Consider the following 24,632-nt stretch of genomic DNA (forward strand, 5'->3'; position numbering starts at 1 on the left):
AATGCTCTATAAAAAGAAAGATTGTTAGAAGACATAGAAAATCCAAACCATGGATGGGGGAAGGAAAGACAAGAAAGTTTCAAAGAAATACCCTCCATTAAAAAAGATGAACAGGACTTCCCTGGTGGCACAGTGGTTAAGAATCCGCCTGCCGATGCAGGGGACATGGGTTCAAGCCCCGGTCCGGGAAGATCCCACATGCCACGGAGCAACTATGCCCGTGTGCCACAACTACTGAGCCTGTGCTCTAGAGCCCACGAGCCACAACTACTGAAGCCCGCGCACCTAGAGCCCGTGCTCCGCAACAAAGAGAAGCCACTGCGATGAGAAGCCTGTGCACCGCAACGAAGAGTAGCCCCCACTCACCACAGCTAGAGAAAAGCCTGCGCAGCAACGAAGACCCAACACAGCCAAACTTAAATAAATAAATAAATAAATTTATTTTAAAAAAGAAAAAAAGATTAATAAATCCAAGCGCAGATGCATTTGTGGGTGACTCTGACTGGAACAATCAAAGCCAGCACCATTCTTAACAGGGAAACAATAGAAGTATTCCCAGTAAAGTCAGAAACTAGTTAAAGATGACCACAGTCACCAGTATTAATGGATAGGGCGGGAATTAGCCAACAGACCTCGACGACAGAAAAAAATAAAATAGATAAATGATCAGGAAGGAATAGACTAAATTATATCATTGTAAACCTGGAAAACCTAAGGGAATCAACTGAAAACTATTGCAAACAAGAGGCATCAGAAAAGTGGCTGGGTGCAAGATTATTATGCAAAACTCAATAGCTTCCCTATAACACAGAGCACAACTGATGAGGTAATAGCATGAGAGAAAAGATTCCCATTACAGTCATAGCGAAGAGATGAAGAGATCAAGCAGAAAAGTAACATGCAAGAATATGAAAACTATTACTGAGTGGCACAAAAGAAGTCTTGAGTAAATTGAAAGGCACACGCTGCATCTGGTAGGAAAAACTCGATTTTATTAAAGCTGTTAATCCTCTTCTTATTCATCTATAAATTACAGGACATCACAATAAAATTACCAACAAGGTTTAGTTTTTTAATGGGCAAACAAAAATATCTAGGAAAACTCTGGGAAAAAAACAAACAAACCTGGGTCTCCAGTTAGATCCCTTTTCACGCCTTACCTGTTCTGGAAGGAAAACGCTCTGGAGTGAGTATTACACTGGGGGCCTCTTTCCCTGAAGAATGGCTGTGAAAAAGCCCCCAAATGGCTCCCTTGACAGGGACTCAACTCTACAACCTCCTCCAGACCCAGCATCATTGCGGTGTGGCAGAGCCCCAGCTCCCTGGAGCCCACACCTTCCTGTAGCCACAACTGCAGGCAGCCTTGGTTCTGCAAGCAAAAAAACGTAAACACTGTGTTCCCGGGCTGTCACCCCTGAGCTGCACTTCAGAGCCCCGGGAGCTGCCAGACTTTCCTTACCACCTGCAAGCTCTGCCGTGTGTCTGAGAGACGCTGCTATGGGTTAAATTATGCCTCCACCCAACCAACAGCAACAAAAAGATGTGTTGAAGTCCTAACTCCCAGGACCTCAGAATGGGACTTTATGTGGAAATAGGTGATCACTGCAGGTTGAATTAATTAAGATGAGGTTACACTGGAGTAGCAGAGGTCCCGAATCCAATATGACTGGTGTCCTTATAAAGTGACAGCCATGTGAAGACACGGAGAGACACAGGGAGAACACCACGTGAAGATGGAGGATTGGAGCAATGTGTCTCCAGTCCAGGGAATGACAAAGATGGATGGCAAACCACCAGAAGCTAGGAAGAGTCAAGGAAGGGTCCCCCTACAGGTTTTAGAGGGAGCATGACCCTGCAGATTTCTCCAGAATCGTCAGACAATAAATTTCTGTTTTAAGCCACCCAGTTTGTGGTACTTTGTCATAGCAGTCATAAGAAACAGATACAGACGTCTACAATTAGAATCTGTGCACTCCACACCCCTAGGGCAGGAGGCTGCTTACCCGCTGGAAGTGGCCTAGTGGAAAAGCCAAAAGAGTTTTAAACAGGGAATTCTGACCAGTCCAGCCAGGAGTGCAATGACCTCTCAGGGCAAGACATAGCTGCAGCACCCTCGTCCTTTCACATGCCTCCAACTTTGCCCTGAGGACCAGCTGGCTGGGGCTGGCTCCTCCTCGTTAACTTTGGCCCCCTTCTGCAACAAGCCCGCCTACCCCGCACCCCTCTAGCTCTGCCGCTACTCAACACTAGTGACCACAGGGATGCTGGGGAGAGAATGGAGCCTCAGAGGGCCCCAGGCTAAGCTTCTGGATCTGCTCTGGCAGGCCAAGGGACCTAGAGCACTAAATTCTGGGGACAAGCTGGGGCATGTTATTTGCACTCCAAATTCTGGGGGCCACCCAGGTCACACGTATGCCCCTCCCTCTATTTGTGTCTCCCCCACTTGCCCACCTGGCAAACTTCTACTCGTTCTTCGCAAACCAGGTCACCTCGCCTCTTCCTCCAGCAGGGAAGTTAATCATTCCCTCCTTTGTGCCATCCTGGACCTCCTGCATAACGTCCCTCTATTACAGTATGGGTCTTATCTCATTCTAGAAGGTTTGTGCAGTAGACTGATATCTCCTCACAGATAGGGACTGAGTTTTCATCTCTGATCCCCTAGTGCCTACCACTGCACCCCACGCCAGCGATGCTTTACGGCTTCCACGGAGCTTCCACGTGCATTAACCATTCCAACTGTGGATAGAATGTTAGGACGCTCTTGCTTACGCCAGGACAGACTTTCCCTCCTGGGATAATTTGATTTGTAGCTGGTGATCTCTCTCATTCAACAAAGAGCTCCCTGAGAGAGAAATGCTAGTTCTTTGCCCTCCTCCGGTCCTAACCCTGTTTACACAAAAGTCACCTTCAGTAAATGCAACTTCAGTTGTTACTGTCCCGACACTTCTTATATTCAAGGAAGCACCCTGATAACCCCATTAGGTCTTTCTGGTGCTTTCTGAGCCATGTATCTTCAGGGAACCAGGCAGTCCAATTTGTTTAATGCTATGTGATCTGCTGCACCCACACCACATTTTACGGTCTTAATTCCATTTATTATAGACATTGTGATATGGCTCTGTTTTTCTGAAAAACAGGTCACCTCTTACTCTAGTTATTTAGCCATCAGCCCTCTCCTAGCCAACAAGGGTGGGGACTTTTTACATCTCTTTTCTCGTAATGGATAATAGTGCCTCCTGGAATAAGAATCAAAAACCTTAATAATGTTCATAGCCTTTGACCCAGCAAGTTACACTTCTAGCAGGTAACCCTAGGAAAATGGCCAAAGATTTGCACAAAGGAAGGTTACAGAGGCACTCTTTATATGCAACAGGGAAGACCTCACTAGGGAACTCGGTACAATCTCTCCAAAGCAAACATGGGGGACATGGTTGGCCACAGAACGTCAACAGGCCTGAACCGAATGTAGTAGTGAAGTGGAGAAATGGTGAACTCTCTGCTCACCCAGCACTAACAGGGTCTGAGGCATACCAGGTCCTGAGGGGCTTAGGGATAGGCCAGACCCTGCAACAGCCTCTTGCCTCTCTAGACTTGGGGACGTCTCCCAAGCAGAAGCCCTCCAGTTCCCTGGTCTCCCAGCTATCTCCCAAGTCATACCTGGGAAATTGTCTGGTTCGAGTATATCTCACAGGTTAAAGCCTAAAAGGATGGGTGGTCCATCCCTCCCAATCTGTAAGTGTCCCCCATACCCTGCCACACTATGAGTTACCACTCAACTCTCTCTGCTCCTTGGAGAGCCAGAAGTGTCCTTTCCTAAGTTTTTATTAGGAGTTTCCCTCTGCTGTCTCTCTGCCAGGCCTGGTTTTAAATGAACATAGAGAGCCTTTTACCTCTCTCCCAGAGCAGTAAGTTAATTCAGTGCATCACATTGTTTCCTGGTCAGATTTTTTGGGTTGCAAGTAACAAAAACACACTCAAACAAATTTCAACCAAAACGAGAAAGAAGAAAGGAAGGAAGAGAGGGGGAACAGGAACAGAGGGAGGGAGGGAGGGAGGGAGGGCGAGACAGTAAAGGAAAGGAAAAAATGGAAAAGAAAAGGAGAAAAAGAGAAAGCGGAAGAAGGGAGAAATCTAGGAATAAACGCCTTCAGGTAGAGCAGGATCCAGGAGTACAAAATGTAACGTTAGGGTCCTCTCGTGCTTTACCTTTATTCTTTGCTTTCTTAGTGTTGTCTTCATGCTCAGGCTGACTCTCCTTCCTCATGTAATAGCAAAGATGGCCATTAGCTGCTCTGAACTTACGTCACCTTCCCAGCTAAGTATTCCATCAGTGGTCACGTGGGGTAGGGGATCAGAGGTGTGGGGCTGGGGGGAGGGGGTCATCTTTTTTGCTAGTTCCAGGAAATATCTCAGGAAAGGCTCTGAGTAGCCTGGCTTGGGTAATGTGCTAAACCCTAAACTAATCACGGTGGCCAGAGGATCTTTGCACATACATATGATATACATAAATATACATATTTATATGAATTTCTGAGCCTGCTTGGACAGCAAGGTGCAAAGGGGTCAACTTGGCAGCATCCTGGACTCCGGAATTCACGTTAGCCTAGACACTGATCGGGAACAGCACACTTTCTGAACTGCCACGTGAAGAAAATTCCGGCCCTCGCTATCCACCTGCTCAGCAGCCCCGGACTCTCGTTTCAGGATGGGCTCGGCCACCTTGTTGTTCTTGTAGGTCTTGGCACAGGCAAAGGGGGTCAGGCCCTGCCTGTGTCGGACATGCAGGCGGATGCCAGGGTGGGAAATCAGCAGCTGAATGGCGACGCCACGTTGGTTGCTCATGGCCACGTGGACAGGCGCTCTTCCTTCCGCATCCTGTGCATTTACAGTGGTACCAAACTCCAGAAGACACTGTATCGTCTCTCCCAGCCCCCAGGAGGCTGCCAAATGCAAGGGGGTCCGCCCACCTCTGGCCTCTTCCTCTCCTTCTCCATCAGCACCACGCTGTCTGGGACTATTCACATCGCAGCCACTGCGAATAAGAAAGCAGACGATGGACTCGTTTGTTTTCATCAACGGCTCTGTGCAGCAGTGTCCGAAGGCACCCACTAGGTCCTGGGCCCCAGCACGTGGCATCACAACCACGCCTGACCAGAGTGGATGCGATGTCCTCCAGATTATGAGCCAGTGCGAGCCACGGTGGGGCGTTCCCCTTCTCATCTGGCCCAGATGTGCCAGCTCCTCGCGTGTGTGTGGCAGCCACGACAAGGGGAAGCTGATTTCTGACGTCCAGCTGAAGAGCCGTCTCCCCAGCCTGAGTTCTGACGTTTATGTCCGCCTGGTGCTCCAGGAGAAAAAGCACGCTCTTGCCGTCCTGCCGCTGCATGGCCGTGTGCAGCAAGGTCTGCCCGTCTGACATGGTGTCGTGGATGCAAGCCCCGGAGCCCAGCAGCTGGGCTGCGGTTGTGTGCGTGCCAGTCCCTAATGCCAGGCCCAGCACAGTGTGGTCTCGGGAATCCTTGAGGCTGAAGGCTGGAATAATTTGCAGGTTGTTGGTGGCATGAAGAGCATTAGCTTTTTGCTCCAGGATGACAGACACCACATCCGGATGATTACAGGCAATCGTCACGTGCAGTGGTGTCCACAGGTAGACGCTGCTGTCCGCTGAGCGGGGCGAGGTCAAGGCAGGGCCCTCCTCCGTCTGTAGGTCCACCCTTGGTACTGGGGAGTGAGGTGGGCCTCATCTGAACTCCATGGACTAAGAATCAAAGGTGGTTCCCTGAAAACATGCTAGACAAAGAAGAAAGAAGGTCCTTTGCCCTTGACCGGTCCTGTCCCAGTCTCCGTCTGTCCCCGTACATAGTCAAGCTCCCCAGGCTCTCCTGCATTTGGTCAGGAGTCAGCCTCACAGACTGACAAGTTCATGCTCAGTAGGCAGTTCGGGTCCTAAGTAGTCATCAGTCTCCTCCACGCAGCTCCTGACATCAGATCTGCGTCTACTCTTACAGCAAACCAACAGTGGCGAAGCAGGCAGATTCCTAGAGTTTGCCCCCGAGTCTGGTTTCACCCTGAGTGAAGCCCCTTCCCTTGCCTCTGAGGCAGAGATCACTGAGGCAGGCTGTGGACAGAGATGGGAACTCCGAGACCGCTCCGGGTGGCTGTGTAGCTTGCACCCGGCTCACGCTTCGCTTGCCAAGCCACGCCCTGACACAGGTCTGCGCCTGCCCAGAGGAAGGGGCGCCTGCTCACCACTCATAAGGCTCTTTACGGACTAACAGCTGTCTACCTGCAGCACAGGGACAGATAAGGGGAGACAGGCTGCCCCAAGGCTGATCCAGGAAGCATTTCAAGGCTTGCAGTTTAGACCCGGGTCACCTGGCTTGAGTAACAGAATGATTGCCTTACGAGGTATTTTTGTTGTTTCTGGGTGTGCCGTGCCCGGGGTCCAAAGGCAGCCAACCTGCAGTTCTGCACTCCTCCATTCTGGCAGACGTCTTCCTGCCCGCTGGCTGCCAACGTCACCAAACTCTGAGGGATGCTTCTCTGGGCACTGACACAAGAGGCCATGGGGAGCCACCTGGATGTACCCTGGTCTCATTTCTATCCCTTGGACTGCTTTCAGCTCCTTGGGGAATAAACCAACACGAAAGAACTCTGAACTGGATCCAAGTGGTCATTCCTGCCCAGCCTCAAACCCAGACCAAACTCCACAGTCAGCCAAGCTCATCAAAAAGCTGTGTGGCTCCTGCCCAAACGCTGAAAACAAGCACGTGAGGCTTTCTGGAGGAGTTATGGGCACATACCAGGAAAGCCATTCATTATATTCTGAGCACATTACAAGTGATTTACATACATTATCTCATCAAATTCGACAACAGACCCACCTCAATATCTTCTTTTTAAAAAGAGAAAACTGAGGTTGAACAATTTGCCCACGGTTACAGAACTGCCAGCTAACTGAGGGACCCCATGCCGTCACTCTCCAAGTCTTTCCTTTGCTTGGGGGGAGTTCTATCAGGGCTTCCCACCCCATATACTGAGATGTGCCTCCCCCATAGCATCTGACTGTGGGGTAACCCTGTGAAGAATGGGCGAGGTGACCTGGCACCTCCAGAACGTTCCCTGGGCTCCTACTCTCTGGTCCCGAAGGCAAGAGGTGCATGAGTCCCAGCTCCAGTGCTTCCCTCCTCTGAGAGGGCTCAGAGGAGCTGCTCACGTAGGCAGCAGGCTAAGGCTCCCATTCAGACGTGGCTTCCTCGCCAGGGAGTTAAAAGATGAGGGTCATATCAGCTCTGAGGTTCTCTGACTCCCCAGGTAGGATTGTTTCCACTGTTGTGCTCCAGGTTCTATAGAAAATTCTAGTTTTTGTACACTCAAAGCAAAATCTGAATGTCCTTAGAGGAGGTCTGGGTCGCTTTGGACTGGTGCCCCCTATCCTTCCCTTGGCTCCAGAACAGCCCACTGAGTTATCTCACATAACAGATACCAGGATAGGATGGTCCCCATGAGCAGTATAAGCTCCAGCTCAGTGGTGTCAGTGGTGGGGACTTCCCTGGTGGTCCAGTGGCTAAGACTGCGCTCCAGTGCAGAGGGCCAGGTTCGATCCCTAGTCAGGGAACTAGATCCCACATGCCGCAACTAAGAGTTCGCATGCCACAACTAAAGGTCCACATATCACAACTAAAGATCCTACATGTAGCAATGAAGATCCTGCACGTGGCAATGAAGATCTCACACGCGGCAACAAACATCCCACGTGCCGCAACTAAGACCCAGCGCAGCCAAATAAATAATTAAAAAAAAAAAAAAAAACCAGTGTCAGTGGTGGCCCAGGTTCTGTCATCCCTTTGCTCCACCTTGTCACTGTGTGGGCTTTGTTCTCAGATAGGCTTTTAAGAGGCTGTCTTATTCTTGTATCTGTTTCATTCAAAGGAATGGAAAGCTTTCCCGCAGGCCCCCAGTAGACACACTTCTTTGCCCATCACTGGCAAGGAGATCACCATATTGAGCTAATGGCCAAGGGACCAAAAATGCCAGGAGGTCAAATACCCTGACCACTACTGCCTTCAAATTCAGCACCTGGGGCTTCCCTGGTGGTACAGTGGTTAAGAATCCGCCTGTCAACGCAGGGGAAGCGGGTTCAAGCCCTGGTCCTGGAAGATCCCACATGCCACGGAGCAACTAAGCCCGTGCGCCACAACTACTGAGCCTGCGCTTTAGAGCCCACGAGCCACAACTACTGAGGCCCGCGCCCCTAGAGCCCGTGCTCCGCGACGAGACAAGCCCCAGCAACGAGAAGCCCGCGCGTCGCAACAAAGAGTCAATGCAGCCAAAAATAAATAAATAAAATTAATTAATTAAAAAAAAAATTCAGCACCTGTGGGCTCCTCAGGGTACTGAACGCCAGGACAGGATAACACGTTACAGAGCCCATCAGGGTCCTAAGTCTGTCTCCAGCTCCCCACAGTGGGGCTCCTCCTTCTATTCGCGAGGCATCCTTGTTTTGTACCTGGTAAGTCACTTGGTAGTTTGGCAAGCCTGGTATAGTTTTCCGTAAACCTCGCATAACTGCTGAACCCCATGATATCTTAAGTCTTGATAATTAGTAAGTGGGGCCAATTACCTTTTCAAAGTTTAAGCTCATCCCTCGTTATGACAATGTAATGCTGTCCCATCTTACTGCAGCCTGGAGGACTGTACTTATATCAAGGCACCACCTCAGGTCTGTCTTTTCCTGGTAGTGTAAGATATAAAGGAGTTCATTCATGCTCCTCTGAGGTCCTGTTGAAAAAAATTATGTGATATAAATAAACTAGATAATCCACATCTCCAGTCATCTTTTCCATGGAGTGGATAAAGGGATCAGAGATGTCCTGGGGCATCCCTTCAAATTGATAAAATTCCATGAGTAAGTAAGAATGTGGGTTTTTTCCTCACCAACTATAGGTGTTTCTTAGTACCACTCCTCACCCAATACCACCAACTCCCTGTCTGGCAGTGGGTCCCATCTGTGAGAAGACCTGTACCCATTCCCATGTGCTGGACTGTTTTTTCCCACTACTACATGGGGGGTGGGCTGAGGTTGTAGGTCTTGCTGATAATTAGCAGCTCTTTAGAGAGCCATAAATCCATGATTTCAAACAATAGAATCTATCTTAATCTGCTCTCAGCAAACACAACTCACATTCCATTCGTGGAGAAAGAAAAGGTAGCTTAGGGCTTCCCCTTCAGTCTCTCCTCCTGGTCACTGGCTGTTTAGAAATCCCCAAGATCAAAGCCCTCTGGATCTATGCAGATCCAGGTCAAACAAACCCAGGAGAGGGCAGAGGAGCAGTCCTTGGTTCTGTGTGGCCTCTGCCCACTCTACCCACCACACCTGTGGGGAAGGACCACTCTGTACTTGCATGATGCCTTTGGAGGGTGCCAACTTATTTTTTTTTTTTTTTTTTTTTGAGAGTGCCAACATTTTTTAAAGGCTGGATTTAAAATCAGACAGAGATTCAACCCAGGTCTCACTCCAAAACCGTTTTCACTTTGCCAAAATCCTATGCTGTTCATAGGTCTGTCTGCCTAGAAAACCCAAGAGAGTCCACTGGAAATCTATCAGAGGCACAAAGAGCGCTCAGTAAGTTAATTGCTTTTAAAATAACTTTAACCACTTCAGACAATATAATGAAAAAAGTTGGACTTCCCTGGTGGTCCAGTGGTTAAGACTCCAGGCTTCCACTGCAGGGGGCACGGGTTCGATCCCTGGTCAGGGAAGTTCCACATGCCACATGGTGTGGCAAAAAAAAAAAAGAAAAGAAAAGAAAAAAGCTACTATTTAAGGTACTTGCTAAAATCAGGGTGACTCCTTCTCTGGGCTATGTTTCTAGAAAGAATCAAAAGAAATTGCTAACAGTGGCTGCTTCTGGGGAGGAAAACTAGGTGACCAGGGACAGGAGTAGTTCACTATACTTATGAACTTTTGATCATTGTGCCATACGCACGTTACCTATTGAAAATAAATAAATAAGATTCCATGGGAATTAAGAAGCAGTGAGGCAAAAACTTCAGGATACTAAGGGGACATTAAAAATCAGGACATTAGACCTGCCATTGAGTTATTCCATCACCTCTCCTTTACTGTCAATCTGAAACAATATTAAACAACACTCCAGTGCCATCATATATATTTCAACCTTCTGTAAGGAAATGTATCGTCTGTTCAAATACTTAAGAAGATAGGAACCTCCTCTCTTATTTTTTAGGGATAGATAACAGAGGTTTTGCAGTTAGCTGGGGGAGAGTTTGCTCTGGTGGAGAGTTTCTTCTTATATTTTTGTCAGGTTGAGATACGATTACCTTTGTTTCAGAAGGTTCAATGTGCATATCTCTTTCTTTTTTAAAAAAAGTTATTAAACAATAATATATCATCAGGCTTCCCTGGTGGCGCAGTGGTTGAGAGTCCGCCTGCCGATGCAGGGGACATGGGTTCGTGCCCCGGTCCGGGAAGGTCCCACATGCCACGGAGCGGCTGGGCCCGTGAGCCATGGCCGCTGAGCCTGTGCATCCGGAGACTGTGCTCCGCAGCGGGAGAGGCCACAACAGTGAGAGGCCTGCATACCATCAAAAATTAAATAAATAATATATCATCATTTTCAGCAGAAAGAGTTCTCATAGCAAAATCTTGCAAGCATGTAGATGTTCTTCACAATTATTAAATTTCTCTTTTTTAAAAAGTACACACAGATCCTGGGTATCTTGAGTGCTTTTAAGAAGAAAATCGTGTGTAATTTAAGTAGAAGTGTCCTTAGTCATAATGCACCTTTCCCACGTTTCCCAAGAGAGTAAACAATTATTCATTGTATGATATAAGGAGGCTTCAGTTATATAAAAGAAAAATGGGGGAATTACCTGGTGGTCCAGTGGTTAGCACTCTGTTCTTTCACTGATGAGGGCCTGGGTTCGATCCCTGGTTGGGGAACTAAGATCCCGCAAACTGTGCAGCGAGGCCAAAAAAAATTAATAGGAAAAAAGCATGGACATGGGGTCCACATCTTTTCTTTTACCTCAGGCTCCAATATGGCTCAGCAGAGCACTACTCTTTGTTTTAAATTGTTCATATTTTGTTCATCATCGATATCTTTTGCACTAATTTTGATGTTTTTAAATATTACATTATATACTACTTGATTACTGAGTTTCTGGTGCCCCCTTCAATTTTAAACCCAAAGCACTTGCCTCGCTTTAGAGTCCTGGCTCTGCCCTGTCCTAATCCTTTTTACGTCTATCAACCTCCCTTCCTAGGTTAAGGGTGTCCTGAGGAGAAGGAAGTAGATTGCTTACTTTCGTGTCTCTGGTCCTACTCAATACCTAGCACAGAGCTAAAGCATGGTGGGCTAACATGGTATTGTTGAAGGTAGCAAGGGAAGAAGGACAACAGCTAGTGATAACGACTGACATCCTAACATTTATTGTGTGCTTATTGTATACCAGGCACTGGGTTAAACGTTTTACTTATTTAATGTAACAACTCAACAGTAAAAATAATATTATACCTTTTTACGGATGAGGAGGTTGAGGCCCGCAGAGCAGAGTGAACTGTGATGCATGAGTGATTACGGCAGAACTTGGAACAGCTCTGCTTGGGCTCCTAAAACATTTCTCGCTTTGATGGTTTCTCTTCAGAGCACGGGAATGAGATGAGAAAGAGGAAGGGGGAAATAGGGGGAGAAAAGAGATAAACGGATGTAACAGAGGACCTGAACTATGCCATTTTCGCATCAGTTCTCAGCTCCACCTGCACAACCACCCCTAAGGCATCATTAGTCCTTACAGATGAGAAACTGAGACTAAAGATGTTCAAGGGACGTGTTAGGTTCCTTCCGCTGGTCAGGCACCTGCAGAGGGTGGGGGAGGGGTACAGTCTGGGGCAGGGTGGGTGGGCCTGCCTTCCCTCCTGACCTCCCTGGGGTGCTCGTGGCAGCTTCTCCGTCAAAACTTTCCCTCCCAAGTGAAGCCAGCACCTCCTCCTGGTGGTCAGGTCTCCTTCATTCTGCCCCAGCCGGAGGTGGGCATCCCGTCGCCAGGACCAAGGCTGATGTCAATAGCCTCCCAGAGCTGTTCTTGTCTCGCTTGCTTCCACCGATCTGCTCCCCACCACACTTCCTGCCTTTCTGGGGGAAAACCCCTGAAGTACACTGCTGTGAAAAGCGAAACTTCAGAACACCCAAAAACAGAAACTAAAATGGCAAGAAATAAGAATAAGATTCTGAGAAAAGAAAAAGAAAGAAAGAAAGAAAGAAATTCACAGGACTTCTTGAGGAGTGGGGAATCCAAGCCTGCCCTGCAGAAGAGTTTAATGATGGAAAGTTTCGGTCATGAGTAGGCACAGATGATTTCCAGAGAGGAGTGAATGAAATGTATCTTTCACTGTATACCTTTTGCTAGTGCTTGAATTTTTTTTAACCAGGTGCCTTTATAATGTTTTCAATTAAAGAAAACTATTTTTTAAGTGGCCTGCCATGCAGTCATTCTGTGTGGCTCGCCTCCAGTCCTTCCTGTGAGGACAGAACAGCTCAGTCATGGGACTTCCCTGGTGGCGCAGTGGTTAAGAATCTGCCTGCCAAAGCAGGGGACACGGGTTCGAGCTCTGGTCCAGGAAGATCCCACAGGCTGCGGAACAACTAAGGCCGTGCGCCACAACTACTGAGCCCACGTGTTACAACTACTGAAGCCCGCGCACCTAAAGCCCATGCTCCACAACAAAGACAAGCCACCTCAATGAGAAGCCCGTGCACCACAATCAAGAGTGGCCCCTGCTCACCACAACTAGAGAAAGCCTGTGTGCAACAACAAGGACCCAACGCAGCCAAAAATTAATTAATTAATTGTTTTAAAAAAGAACAGCTCAGTCAGTGTGGTCACACATCCTGTGGACTACATGCACCTCCAAATCAGGCAGCTCATTGTTCTGAGGACTCAAAGTCATGTTTAAAATCAGAGTCAGGTAAAGTAAAACTGAATGAGTAATTTGCTTCCAGAATGTGGAACACGCAACACAGACCAATGCTGCTTCCTTGGGCATCAGCCTCTCAGGGACTCCGGGATGGGGTTAGCAGTCATGACTCTGTCCTGGGGAAGAACTGAGGCTGTGAGTCCAGACGAGCCCATCACCCTCAGGTCAGGCTGGGTCCTGACTAAGGCTCAAGGGTCAGATCAGGATCAAGAGGAAGGGTGGTGCAAAGACTATAGGGTCAGACGCGCACAGGAGTGTCAAGTCCCCGGAAAGAGAGAAATGAAGGGCAGCATCCCACAGTCTTCAACAGGAAATGCCCTTATTCTGAGAAAAATAGCTGTGGAATCAGGCAAGTGACAAGGGTGGCAGATGGAGCAGTGGGAACGAGAATGAACCCTGAGGGTCTGTAAAGGAACCAAAACGGATGATCAAGGCAAACTCTGTAGAAAGTCTCTGTTTAGGGATTAAACCCCAGACAGAGTCTCTAATGTGAAAGGAAGGGAGTTGGGGGGGGGGGGAGGTGGGATTACTCAGATGCTTGGTGTTAGGGGAGGAGATAGGTGACCAGGCTGAGAGTGAGTGGATGCCTCCATTTTCTACCCCTTTGGGAATGTCCATCCTTCACCTGCTTCCTGATCTAGTGTGGCTAGGCAAGATCTTCTTCTCCATGCCCCACTGGCCTCCTCTCTCCAGAATCCATCACTGGAATAACTCTGGCCTCCTTCTGAATAGCTCAATTCTACCCTGGGGTCCCAGATTAGAAAACAAGGTTACTTCTCTCCATCCAACTGTTAATCCCCAGTAGCTTCCCCTGCCCTTCCCAGTTCATGTCACAACTGCCTTCTTGCTCAGATCTACCCACCCACGCCCCTGCTCCCAGGTCTTACAGACTTAGAAACACAAACGCGTTTAAATATCAAAACAGAAGAAAACCAGAATTGGTGGTCGAACTTTCTACGCCAGAAAATTTCCAAATTATCGGCTATTTGGAGTGGTCCTTCTCTATTACTGAGACAAGGACCCAAAAGGTTACATCACAGAACCTTAGAGCTGGATTGAACCGGTGAGCAGCCCGAGGCGGATGATTCAGAGCGTGGCTGTAGGAACTGAACTTACTTATTTGGATTCTGTCTCTACTCGTTCAGTGGTTCTCAAAGTCGAGTATGCACCTGAATCACCCGGAGGGCTTTTAAAGATAAAATTGCTGGGCCCCATCCCCAGAGTTTCGGATTATTTAGGTCTGGGGTAGGGCCCAAGAATCTTCATTTCTCACAAATTATCCGATGACGCTGACGCTGCTGGTCAAGGAACCACACTTTTGAGGAGCACTTGCTAGCTGTGTTATCAGCCGCCTCCCATGTATATTCCACAATAATCGTAGGTATTTGCTAGGGCTGGGATTTACCTGAGACCTGGCACATGAAGGCTTTTTTTAGCATTGTTCGGGGCACACAGCAAATTCCCTGCTCTCACTGTTGGATGGAGGGGAGGAGTCATTTGCTAGGGACCACCCCGGCGATGAGAAGCAAACCTGGGACGAGCCCAGGGGCGCCTCTCTGCCCGGCTCTGAGCGCTCCGGCAGCGCAGCCCCTCAGCCCGCGCGCCACACGCTGCGGTTCCATAAACAAGCTGCTTCCGCCGCCGGCGGCTCGGCTAATGCCTGTCGTCTCTGGGGTAGCTAGGAGACTCCAATCTTTACCGGCGCTGAGAACCTGGCCACGGAGGCTGCCCCCCGGGGTCTGCTGAGATCCGGAGAAGCTGGAGCAGCCGGGCTCCCAGCAGCGGCGGCGGCGGCGGGCTGGGTGCAGAAGGCCGGGCGCGACCTCGGGGCAGCCGGGCGTTCCGCGGCGCGCTGCAGCGCTCGGGGGCGCGGCGGATGGCCGCCTGCACCTGGCCCGGGAGAGGCGGGGAGGACGCGCCCCAGCGGCAGTGCAGGGCCCGCCCCGGCCCCGCCCTCCAGGACTTCCCGTCGGGAAACCCGCGACCTGCACGGCCGCGCGGCTGTGGCTCTTCCTGGGCGCGACAGGTAAGCGGCAGAAGCAGCCCGCGACCCTCCCCTGGACTTGGAACCCAGAGCTCTCCTGCTTCTCGCGACTTCCCGCCAGTCGAGCTCGCTTCTGCCAAGTCCTTGCTCACCACCTCCCCCCTCCGCCCACCTTCTACTCCTCCTGTTCTTCTTCGCCACCCCCCGACAGTAAAATGAAGGGGCAGGACCGGCCTGGTCCATCTGTCGTGGTGGCCTCTAGCTCCTGCCTCGGTAGGACCCCCTCTACCTTTGCGCCTTCCTGAAAGGACGAAAGAAAAGCTCAGGTCTCTGGGACCTGGAGGGGTAGGATGAAGAGGGACTAGACAGCGCACTCTCTCGGGACCCTCTGGCCTCTGCCCTTCACCCACCCATCCCCCCGCACCCCTTCTGTGCCCCATCTCCCCACTTTGGGCCACCCCCTGTTCTCCGCTACAGAAAATCTTTCAGAGAGGTTTCCTCCTGCCGGTGCCACGCTGCCCCTGAGCAGAAGGGGCTAGCGGTGAGAAGCCTCCCGGTGGGCGTAGGGCCTCAGATGTTCTTCCTCTGGAGGCTTGGGCCTTTGCGGGGCGGGAGCTGTGTACACGGTATTGTGGGGAGGGAGTCTGATGGGTGTTCATGATTGTGACTGTCACCAACTTCCTGATTCCCTGTCACTTGTTCCAAACCCCAGGCTAACCGAAAGGAGAAATAGTTTGTTACTTGTCCCCAGAGCCACTCATCCCAGACCGTGTCATCCCAGACCCCGACCTTGGCAGCGGGTAGGACAGGGCTCTCCTGTGTGTATGGGGGTGGAGGGAGGGTGTCAATTTGCCAGCAAAGCGCAGAACAGACCCCGCTATTAGCCAACCACCCATTGCAACATTCACAGGGAGGATTTTAATGCTGCCCTCTCAGTGCACTGCCAGACCCACAAATGCAGTTTACAGACACTGCATGAAGTTAACAACTCTGGACACACCAAGGAACCTGGGGCTCATTTTGCCAGAGATGTGTGTGCACTACCCCCGCCTCATTCTCCTCTCCTACGATGAGCTGTGTCTCTGCCCATCACAGGAAGGGTGAAAAGATTAGACAGGCAAATGCGTGTGATAATACAAGCTAATGTGAGGGGTTTGAAATATACTTTAGTTCAAATTATCCAGCAGAAGCCAGTATCATTGCAGGTGCTTCCCTAGCTCCTGTTTCTCAACAATGACATTCACTTTAGGCACCCAGAGGTAACAAGAGAAAACTACTTTCAGGGGCACCAGGGCAGTAAGCAGGGCAGGTCTGTCAAAGGAACCATGAAGGATACTGGGCTGCCTGAGATGGCCTCATCCTTGGTAATCACTAACCACAGTTAGCAGAACAGCTGATTCCTACCCACAGCAGAAGGGAAGAACTCACACCTGAAAAGGGGAAGTCCTGAGGAATGTCAAATGCCCTCTGAGATCAAAAACATCTTAGTCCAAATTCAGTTGGGAGAAAACTGAACAGGAGATGTGACCATGGGCTTAGCCCATGTAGCCATTGTCTAGAACAGAAATTAGGAATCAGAGGGGCAGCTCACCCTAGGGCAGAGGCAGTGGGTATAATGGAGGCAGAGAGCTGGCTCAGCTCTGTCACCAATTTAGCTGTCTAGCCTTGGCCAGATCACATGAACACTCCCTGGGTGGGAGCAAATGACAAGGAGTATATGAAAATGCTTTGGCAACGCTCCAAGTGCAACGCAGCACTTGGTGTCATGGTTAAGACAGTGGGCTTTGGAAAGACATGTGCTTGGGAGCAAATTCTGCCTCTGCCACTTCCTAGCTCTGTGACCTTGGTGAGGTTACTAAACCTCCCTGTGCTTCAGTTTCCTTATGTGTAAAATGGAAAAGACAACTGTTTGTTGATATGGTAAGTAGTAATATTAAAAATGGCGGTGGTATTGTCCTGAACCTCCTCTGGCTCCATGGATGTGTTCTGACATCTCCAGCCCTAGAAGTGAAGCTGAAGGCCAAAGTGGCTTTCTGTGTACCAGAGGGACCCAGTGACTGTGCCAAAGATTTGGGCGAACCTGGCTCCTCCTACACCCCTCTGCCCCTCTCTGGGAAGGCCCAAAATGTCCTTTCTTTTGATGGGAATGAGAGTGAGGGTTTGAATAAATGGGAGGTCAAGTGCAGGGCACTGCCTGTCACTGTGTTGAGCTCAAAGCTGTAATTGTGCTGTGTAAAAGGCTTGCCCAGTGAACAAGGATGGGCTCAGTCTGGGGAGAAAAAGGACTGTTATAAGACTCTTTTGTGGCACCTGAGAGCCCTGGGAGGTCAGGTTATTCTCCTGTGCCCTGTGCAACCTGGTCCTGAGCCCTAGGTAGAGATTTGAAGAAAGGAGGAAACCCAATCCTCACCCTCAGCTCTGCATACGATAGAAAACAAAGAACAGACAGATCAGGGCAGTGGAATTAACAACCAAATACCTCAGGACAGAGGGATGCTGCAGGGATTAGAAAGCTGGGTGAACTGGTAGGGAAAAGCGTACAAGAGGCAAAAGATTGGGGGCGAGGAGTTAAGGATTGGGAAGAAGAAAGAAAACAGAATCTATGTGGCGCAACGTCTAGACTTGTTGGTTCTCCTTCCCCACTAAAAATCTAGTGAGGAAGTCCCACGTGGGGAAACATGGGCAGTGAAACTTGGAAACAAATACACCCAGATACTGAGGGCAGTAAGATGCACCTTAGTCTAAGAAGGCTCCTCGGAGGAGGGGAGTTTCAGGTAAGAATTGAGAGAAAGGGAACATGGCTAGCTTAGCAAGAATATAACGGAAACACTTCGAAGAGGAAAAGATAGACGGTGAGGGTGAGTAGCAAACAGGAAGCAGACTGCCCAGGCCATGTTTCTGCTACAATCAAATGGCACTAAAGCAATATGAATATGGCTCTTCTGATTTGTGAAAGAGAGAGAGGCCTGAGGCAGAGGACGCTGGCAGGCAGCGTCTGCTGATTCTCCAGATATTGGGCGATAAGAGCACAGTCTCAGATGACAGTTTTTAAAAGTGGAGAGGAAGAGAAGGATCTGGGAGGCAGAGAATGAATCAGCAGGACTTGGGCATGGGCATGGAGTGAACCTGATGTTGAAAACTGTTTAGAAACTCCGTGCCTGGGAGTAGAGCAGGGCCAAGAGTTGTTTCCAGGATCTCGACACTACTGGCAGCAGTGGGGAAACTGGGAAGGCTGGCTAGCTTAGAGGGCAGGGCACAGACACTGAGTTCAGGGTGTGGCACGTTGAGTATCCAGTGGCCCTAGGCAGAAGTCCTACTGCCAGGAGCACCCTGTGCGGTGAGGACAGAAGGGAAAACTTCGGTTCTGTCCTCACCATCACCTGCCCCCCAATCTGGAGACCAGCGCAAGCCTGCAGGAATACCCCTCCTGTTAAACTCCCCCACCCGTTCCCCTTCCTCTGACAATCAAAGGATGATAAGACTCAATCCAAGTTCTTTTTTTTGCCTTCTCTCAAACCCAGCCTGATTGTCACCAGGGTTCCTAGATAATTAGGGAATCCCAGCTCATACCCACCTGGGGTCCTTCTTTATCCCTGGATTCCAAGGAGTCTCAAGGCTCAGTTTGAGATAGTTGCACATCCCTGCCTCACCTGGCAGGGCCTGGAGGTCCTCCATCCAGTAACAAAAACCTGTGAGCTGTTGAACTTCCTGCTTGGTCACATATTATTTTGATTTTCAGTGACTTTTACAAACTTGGAATAAATCAAGAAATATTTACTGAGCACCTACTATATGCCAAGCATATTCTAGGTGTACAGTGTGAGTAAAGTTGGGTTGGGTTTTTCAATGGAAAAATCTGTTTGGGTAACTAAAGCTTAAAATGCTATGCAAACAAAACATAAACCTGCATCTACCAGGGAGAAAACCTGACAGACTAGCTACTGAAACAACTTTCAGTGCATCTTTCTGGGAAAATAACCACGTACTGCAGCTTTAGTCTTGGGGGAAAGCTGAAGTGTCTTCAAAGTGTAATTATGGAGAAAAGTGAAAACCTCCCAGCATTCTGTAATTCAAAGGGTCAGAGGTGGGAGGAGGAGTTTGGACCAGATAGTTTGCTACTTTGTTCACAGCATGAGAACAGAGGAAGTGAAATGTAGGCAGGGTTTGATGTCCAGAAAGTGCTGGCAGGGAAGAAACGGAGAATCGTTTGTCTAAAACAGCCTCTTGGCTCCCTCCCCCCAACCAGTAGCTTGAAATTGACCTGTCGTCCCCCCACCCCCAGCGTGGTGTTAGCTCCTCCACACACATGCTCCCAGTGAGAGCGGCAACAGTCATCACTTTTCAAAGAATAAACCTGTAATTGAACGGTAGTCTGACCAACCTAAGCAAACATCCCTGTTGGTGGTGTTGCCACTGCTAACTTCCTGGTCCCCACGTCTCCAGGAGGTCAGCAGCTCCACTGATAAACAGAAAGAAACTTTGTTACAAGAGGCCACCTGGCCAGCAAGAGCACGTTCTTGGTAACTAACACCCCCCCACCCCCACCCCCACCCCCACCCCCACCCCGGCTTTCACAAAAGGCGAAACTTTACCTGGGACTTTGATTTGCGGCATCTTTAAAGCATTTGTAGTCCTAGGTGGGAGTTGGAGGAGGGCAAGCCCTGGCGGGTGGTGGGAGGAGTGGGGAGGGGAAGAGGGAGGGGTAGAGTGGGGGGGGAGGTTGTCTATGAGTGGAATTGGGAGGTTCTGGAAAATTGCCCTGCCCCAGGCTCAGGAGAGCCAAACCTGGTCCCCAAACTCCCCAGGTGACCTCCAAGGGGGAGGTAGGAGGGTGGGAACAGAGCAGTGGCCTGGGAGTTGGGAGAGCTGTGAGCTGTGTGACACAAGAGAAGTCACCTAACCACTCTGGCCTCACTGTCAAATGAGAGTAGTGGACTCAGACCTAGTCTAAGTGCCACGCTGGTGTGTAACAGCAGATCATATAACTCACATGCTTGTTGGTGTAAGTGCATTCAAAACATCATTTAGGGCTTCCCTGGTGGTGCAGTGGTGGAGAGTCCGCCTGCCGATGCAGGGGACACGGGTTCATGCCCCGGTCCGGGAAGATCCCATATGCTGCGGAGCGGCTGGGCCATGAGCCATGGCCGCTGAGCCTGTGCTCCGCAACGGGAGAGGCCACAACAGTGAGAGGCCCGCATACCACAAAAAAAAAAAAAAAAAACATCATTTAGTGAAGCCAGCCCTCACCCTTGTAGCTTTAAAGGGGCCATGTTAACCCTACCGGCCTCATCTCATTTAACAAGGGTTTATGGAATACCTGCTACATACGAACCTTGTGCTAGACTTTGCAAGTGATTAAAAAGGTGAAAATAACCTGTCCTCTCTGGTCCAGGAGTTCACAAAGGTGTGAGAGAGGACAGACTGTGGTAAGGCCAAAGTAGAAGTATAAACCCAGGCCCCAGCAGTGAAAGTGCCGAGTCCTAACCACTGGACCGCCAGGGAATATCCTTAGAAAAGTTTTACACTTTAATCGCATAAGAGGTATGAATTCTACAAACTAACAAAAAACATCATTTGAAAATGTAATAATTTAAATTTCTTTTACCTATGTGAATTTTGAATAACAAATTTTTCATTTTAGTTTTGTATCAGGAAATGTTTATCATCTTCAATGGACAGAGACAAACATTAAAATAAAAATTTATTATTCAAAATTCATAAAAATAAGGTGAAAGAAATTTAAATAAAACTTTCAAATGATGTTCTTTGTAAGTCTGTAGCATTTATACTTCTGAAGTTATTGAAGCTTAAAACCATACTACCTGGTTTCTGGTACTGAAAGTTTGGGTGCTACCTGAACTTTCAGTACACTCTATATATGTATTTATAATAACTGAAATGAAATTTGAACGAAACAATACTTACCCATGTTACATGTGATGTAATGGCAGTTGGTATTTTCTTTTTTGTTCTAGTCTAGTCTAATCTTTTTCTTTTTTTAATACATTTATTTATTTTTTTAATTTTTTTACTTTTGGCTGCGTAGGGTCTTCGTTGCAACGCCCAGGCTTTGCAGCAAGCGGGGGCTACTCTTCGTTGCAGTGCACAGGCTTCTCATTGTGGTGGCTTCTGTTGCGGAGCGTGGGCTCTAGGCGTGTGGGCTTCAGTAGTTCTGGCCCGCAGGCTCAGTAGTTGTGGCTCACGGGCTCTAGAGCACAGGCTCAGTAGTTGTGACGCACAGGCCTAGCTGCTCCATGGCATGTGGGATCTTCCCAGACCAGGGCTTAAACCCATGACCCCTGCATTGGCAGGCGGATTCTTAACCACTGCGCCACTGGGGAAGCCCTAGTCTGATCTTTTAAAGAATTTTTTTTTTCATGCTGACTTGCAACACTTTAAATTTATTTAACAATCCTATAATGAGTTGCAATCAACAGTTTGATAGACAATGCACTGGGTGAAGCCTTAGTTCCCTTATACCAGGGACAGAAGGTAAATTTGTGTTCTGACTGGTGAGGCCAGGAAAACAGGTCCAATTTGTTCAGCCTAGGAAGTCTTCCTAGAATAAGAGGATTTCTGGCGTCATCTCACTACTAAAACCGAGATGGTCTGATGTGTTGCAATCCCAAGGGTGGCTGGAGGAAAAAGAGTTAGGAATGAACACCCAGCAGCAGCAGGTGGGGCATGAGTGGGTGAGGGCCAATGGGCATACTTGCCAGTGGACCTGGTGGCCAGCCTGAAGGTGAGGGAGCTACACTGCGGGGAGGACCATGTGAAGCCCTGCTCTTGACAAAGGACTGTGTTCAATAGGGGCAGTTTCTTCCCAAAGGCTGGTGACCTCCCCGACCTTGCCGGCCACACTTCTGGGAATCGTTTCTTACTCAGAGAGCAGGAATCCTTAAACCCAAAGTCTTCTGACTTCCATCGGAATCAGATTATGTGTCCATTCTAAGGGACTCTCCCATCTCTCGCATGCTGAGCAAACAAACCAGAGACCGAGTCCCTTACTGCCAAGGCTAATCACAGGTGTCTTGTTTCATTTTAGGATTTGGTTAGTACCTTGAGGAACTGCAGGCACCAGAGAGAAAGCCTTAGACAGCCAGGTTGGATCGAGAGAGCAGATGCCTGGGAAGCGCTCAACTTAACCCCAAGTCTCTCTCCAGGAGGGAAAAAAAAGGAACAAAGGGAAACCACACTGCAAGGGACTACAAGGCAATGCCAGGATGAGGGAGTTGGAGTGACCTGGGTGATTCTGTGTGAGTCAGTCAGGGAGGCCTTCCTGGAAGAGGTGAGTCTTAAGCACTTGGCAACAGCTGGTAACTAAGCTTTACAGGCATACCTCGTTTTATTGTGCTTTGCTTTATTTTGCTTCACAGATACTGCAGGGTTCTTTTGTAAATTGAAGGTTTGTGGCAACCCTGTGTTGAGCAAGTCTGTCACTGCCATTTTCCCAACAGCGTTATTTTTAAATTAAGGTTTTTTCCTTTTTCTTTGACGTAATGCTATTGCACACTTAATAGACTACAGTATAGTATAAACGTAACTATTATATGTACTGGGAAATCAAAAAATTGTGTGACTCACTTTCTTGCAGTGGTCTGAAACTGAACCCACAATATCTCCGAGATATGCCTGTACCACGCCTTTGTTTCTAACTGTGCTCCCTCTTTCTTGCTGGAGTGGAAGGTAGACAAAGTATCAGGGAAGATGCAGCCTGCAGGATGGTTCAACAGTGTCATGGCGAACACTTCCCCATTCTGCGGCCCTCAGTCTTTGCTTAGCTGGGGCAGTTGCAGAACTGATGAGGTGTCCGTGTCGGGCAGAACCCCTTGTGCCGGCCCAGCAACCCCTGGGACAGGACACCACCTCTACACTGAATCTCCATTTCCCCCTTGAAGCCTTCTTCAAGCCCACAGGGAACTCTACCGTTGTCAACTTGTCTGTGCTATTCTTCAGTTCTAATTTTATTGATTTTTGAATAGGTAATGTAGTCAGGGTTCAAAGTGCAAAAGGGTATTCAGTGAAAGATCTTTTTCCTACTCCTGTTCCCTCCCTGGACGGGTGCCACCTGAACCTGGTGCTACCGGTTCTTGTTCTCTAACTAGATTTTAAAATCCCATGGGGAGAGGGATGGTCTCACACCTCTCTCTGTCCGTCTGTGTCCCAGCTGGGATGTATTGTCCCACCCCATCACCCACGGGAGTTTTCCTAACACCATATCTTCCCTCCTCATCTGTATTGCTGCTCTCATGGGTCAGACCCCCAAGCGCCTCTTAACTGGCCCTCCAGCGGCCAGTTAGGTCCATCTCGTGGACACGCTCCACCAGCTGTCCTACTACACTTCCTGTAATGCTGGGTTCCCACTAATCCTTTACCGCTCCCCATACCTCAGGTCAAGGGCAAACTCCTTGCCACGATGGCTTGGTTTCAGCCACCGCTCCAGACCCATCATTTGCTACTCCCATCAGGCTTCACACTCCCACCAAACCAAACTACTTGGAATTCTCTGATGGGCCACACTGTCTCCTGCCTCTAGGGCTTTCTGTGTTCTGTTCCCTCTGCCTGAAATGTGCTCACCTCACTGGCCAACCCCTACTTGTGTGTTAGTGCTCAGCCCAAGCTTCTCCCCTGAGGGGCTTCACAAACATCCCCCTCCCCCACGGGCTGACATGACCTCATCCTCTCTCCTTCAGCCCCCGAGGGTGCCTCTGTCATGCTGTCTTCTCACTGGGTGATCTCTGTTTAAAATTTGACTCCCCCAGTTGACCGTACGCTCCTTGAAGGCTGGGCTTGCGCGTCTCTGTATCTCCTCCATCTGACAGAGCACCTGGCAGATGCTCAGTCCACCTCACCTGAGCAGGAGCTTAGTCAATACTGGCACAATGAACAAATCTCTTCTGTCTCCCAGACAACGCCTAATATAAAATAGACACTCAAAGAGATTTGATTTGATTGGATCTTTGCTGCTGCTTCTGCTGCTGCATCTGACGTTTTAAAAGAAAATGACCTGTCTCCCCCCCACCCAAAGTGACCCCGTTCCCCCTTGATATCGTGACAGCCACGTGCGCCCCAAGTGGATCCAAGTGACTCCGAACACCAGGCTTCTCCACAGGCAGCAGCTTGTATGTTTAAATAACAGCGCAGCTCAGCTGGAGTTACTTTTAAGTACGACAGAGTAAGGAGTGTGGCTTTGGCCAAGGACCAGGTGTTTAAGGATAATTCCTGGGAAACTGAGCAGGGATTTATTAATGATAATAATAGAACTAATTGAAGGCTGAGTCTGTGCCAGACGCTCTGCCGAGTGCTTTACATACATTATTCTTGATTTAATCCTTCCCACCACCCTGTGGGTTAGGTATTAGTTACCCCCACTTTACAGATGAGGAAGTTGAGGCTTAGATTAACTCATTTGCCCAAGGGTCACACAGCTGCTACTGATAGAAACTAACACTTTTAGAGCACTTACTGGGTGCAGAGACTGCTAAGCTTTTTCCATGAATTATTTCGTTGAACTTAGCGCTTACAACAAACAACCCTAAGAAGTAGGTTGTTATTATTAGAAGCGGCAGATCCAGAATTTGTGCCCAGGTTTGTTGCCACTGATGTCTAGTCCTTAACCCCTGAGCCTTATACTTGCAGAGCTGTGTA

General features: G+C 49.1%; 2 protein-coding genes across 4 annotated transcripts in view; one reads left to right on the forward strand and one right to left on the reverse strand.

Moving 5' to 3' along the window:
* Positions 1–2,236: 2,236 nt before the first annotated feature.
* Positions 2,237–23,433, reverse strand: LOC115841267 (rabankyrin-5-like). The gene is given in 10 exon segments (XM_070046541.1): positions 2,237–2,264; positions 4,515–4,635; positions 4,638–5,064; positions 5,066–5,721; positions 6,277–6,286; positions 6,406–6,550; positions 14,700–14,890; positions 14,986–15,013; positions 15,274–15,285; positions 23,372–23,433. Coding segments are annotated over 10 exon segments (1,680 nt in total).
* The window catches only part of GALNT6 (polypeptide N-acetylgalactosaminyltransferase 6), a 37,893-nt gene continuing 28,158 nt past the window's right edge, over positions 14,898–24,632 (forward strand). For 2 of the 3 annotated variants that reach the window (XR_009565523.1, XM_030835030.2), the window contains exons 1-2: positions 14,898–15,026; positions 22,030–22,272. The gene's annotated coding sequence lies outside the window, so the exon portion shown is untranslated. The remainder of the gene's footprint in view (positions 15,027–22,029; positions 22,273–24,632) is intronic. The other variant, XR_009565524.1, reaches the window with a different exon arrangement.

Source organism: Globicephala melas, chromosome 10 (genome assembly GCF_963455315.2).
Source record: "Globicephala melas chromosome 10, mGloMel1.2, whole genome shotgun sequence".
NCBI classification, from domain to species: Eukaryota; Metazoa; Chordata; class Mammalia; order Artiodactyla; family Delphinidae; genus Globicephala; species Globicephala melas.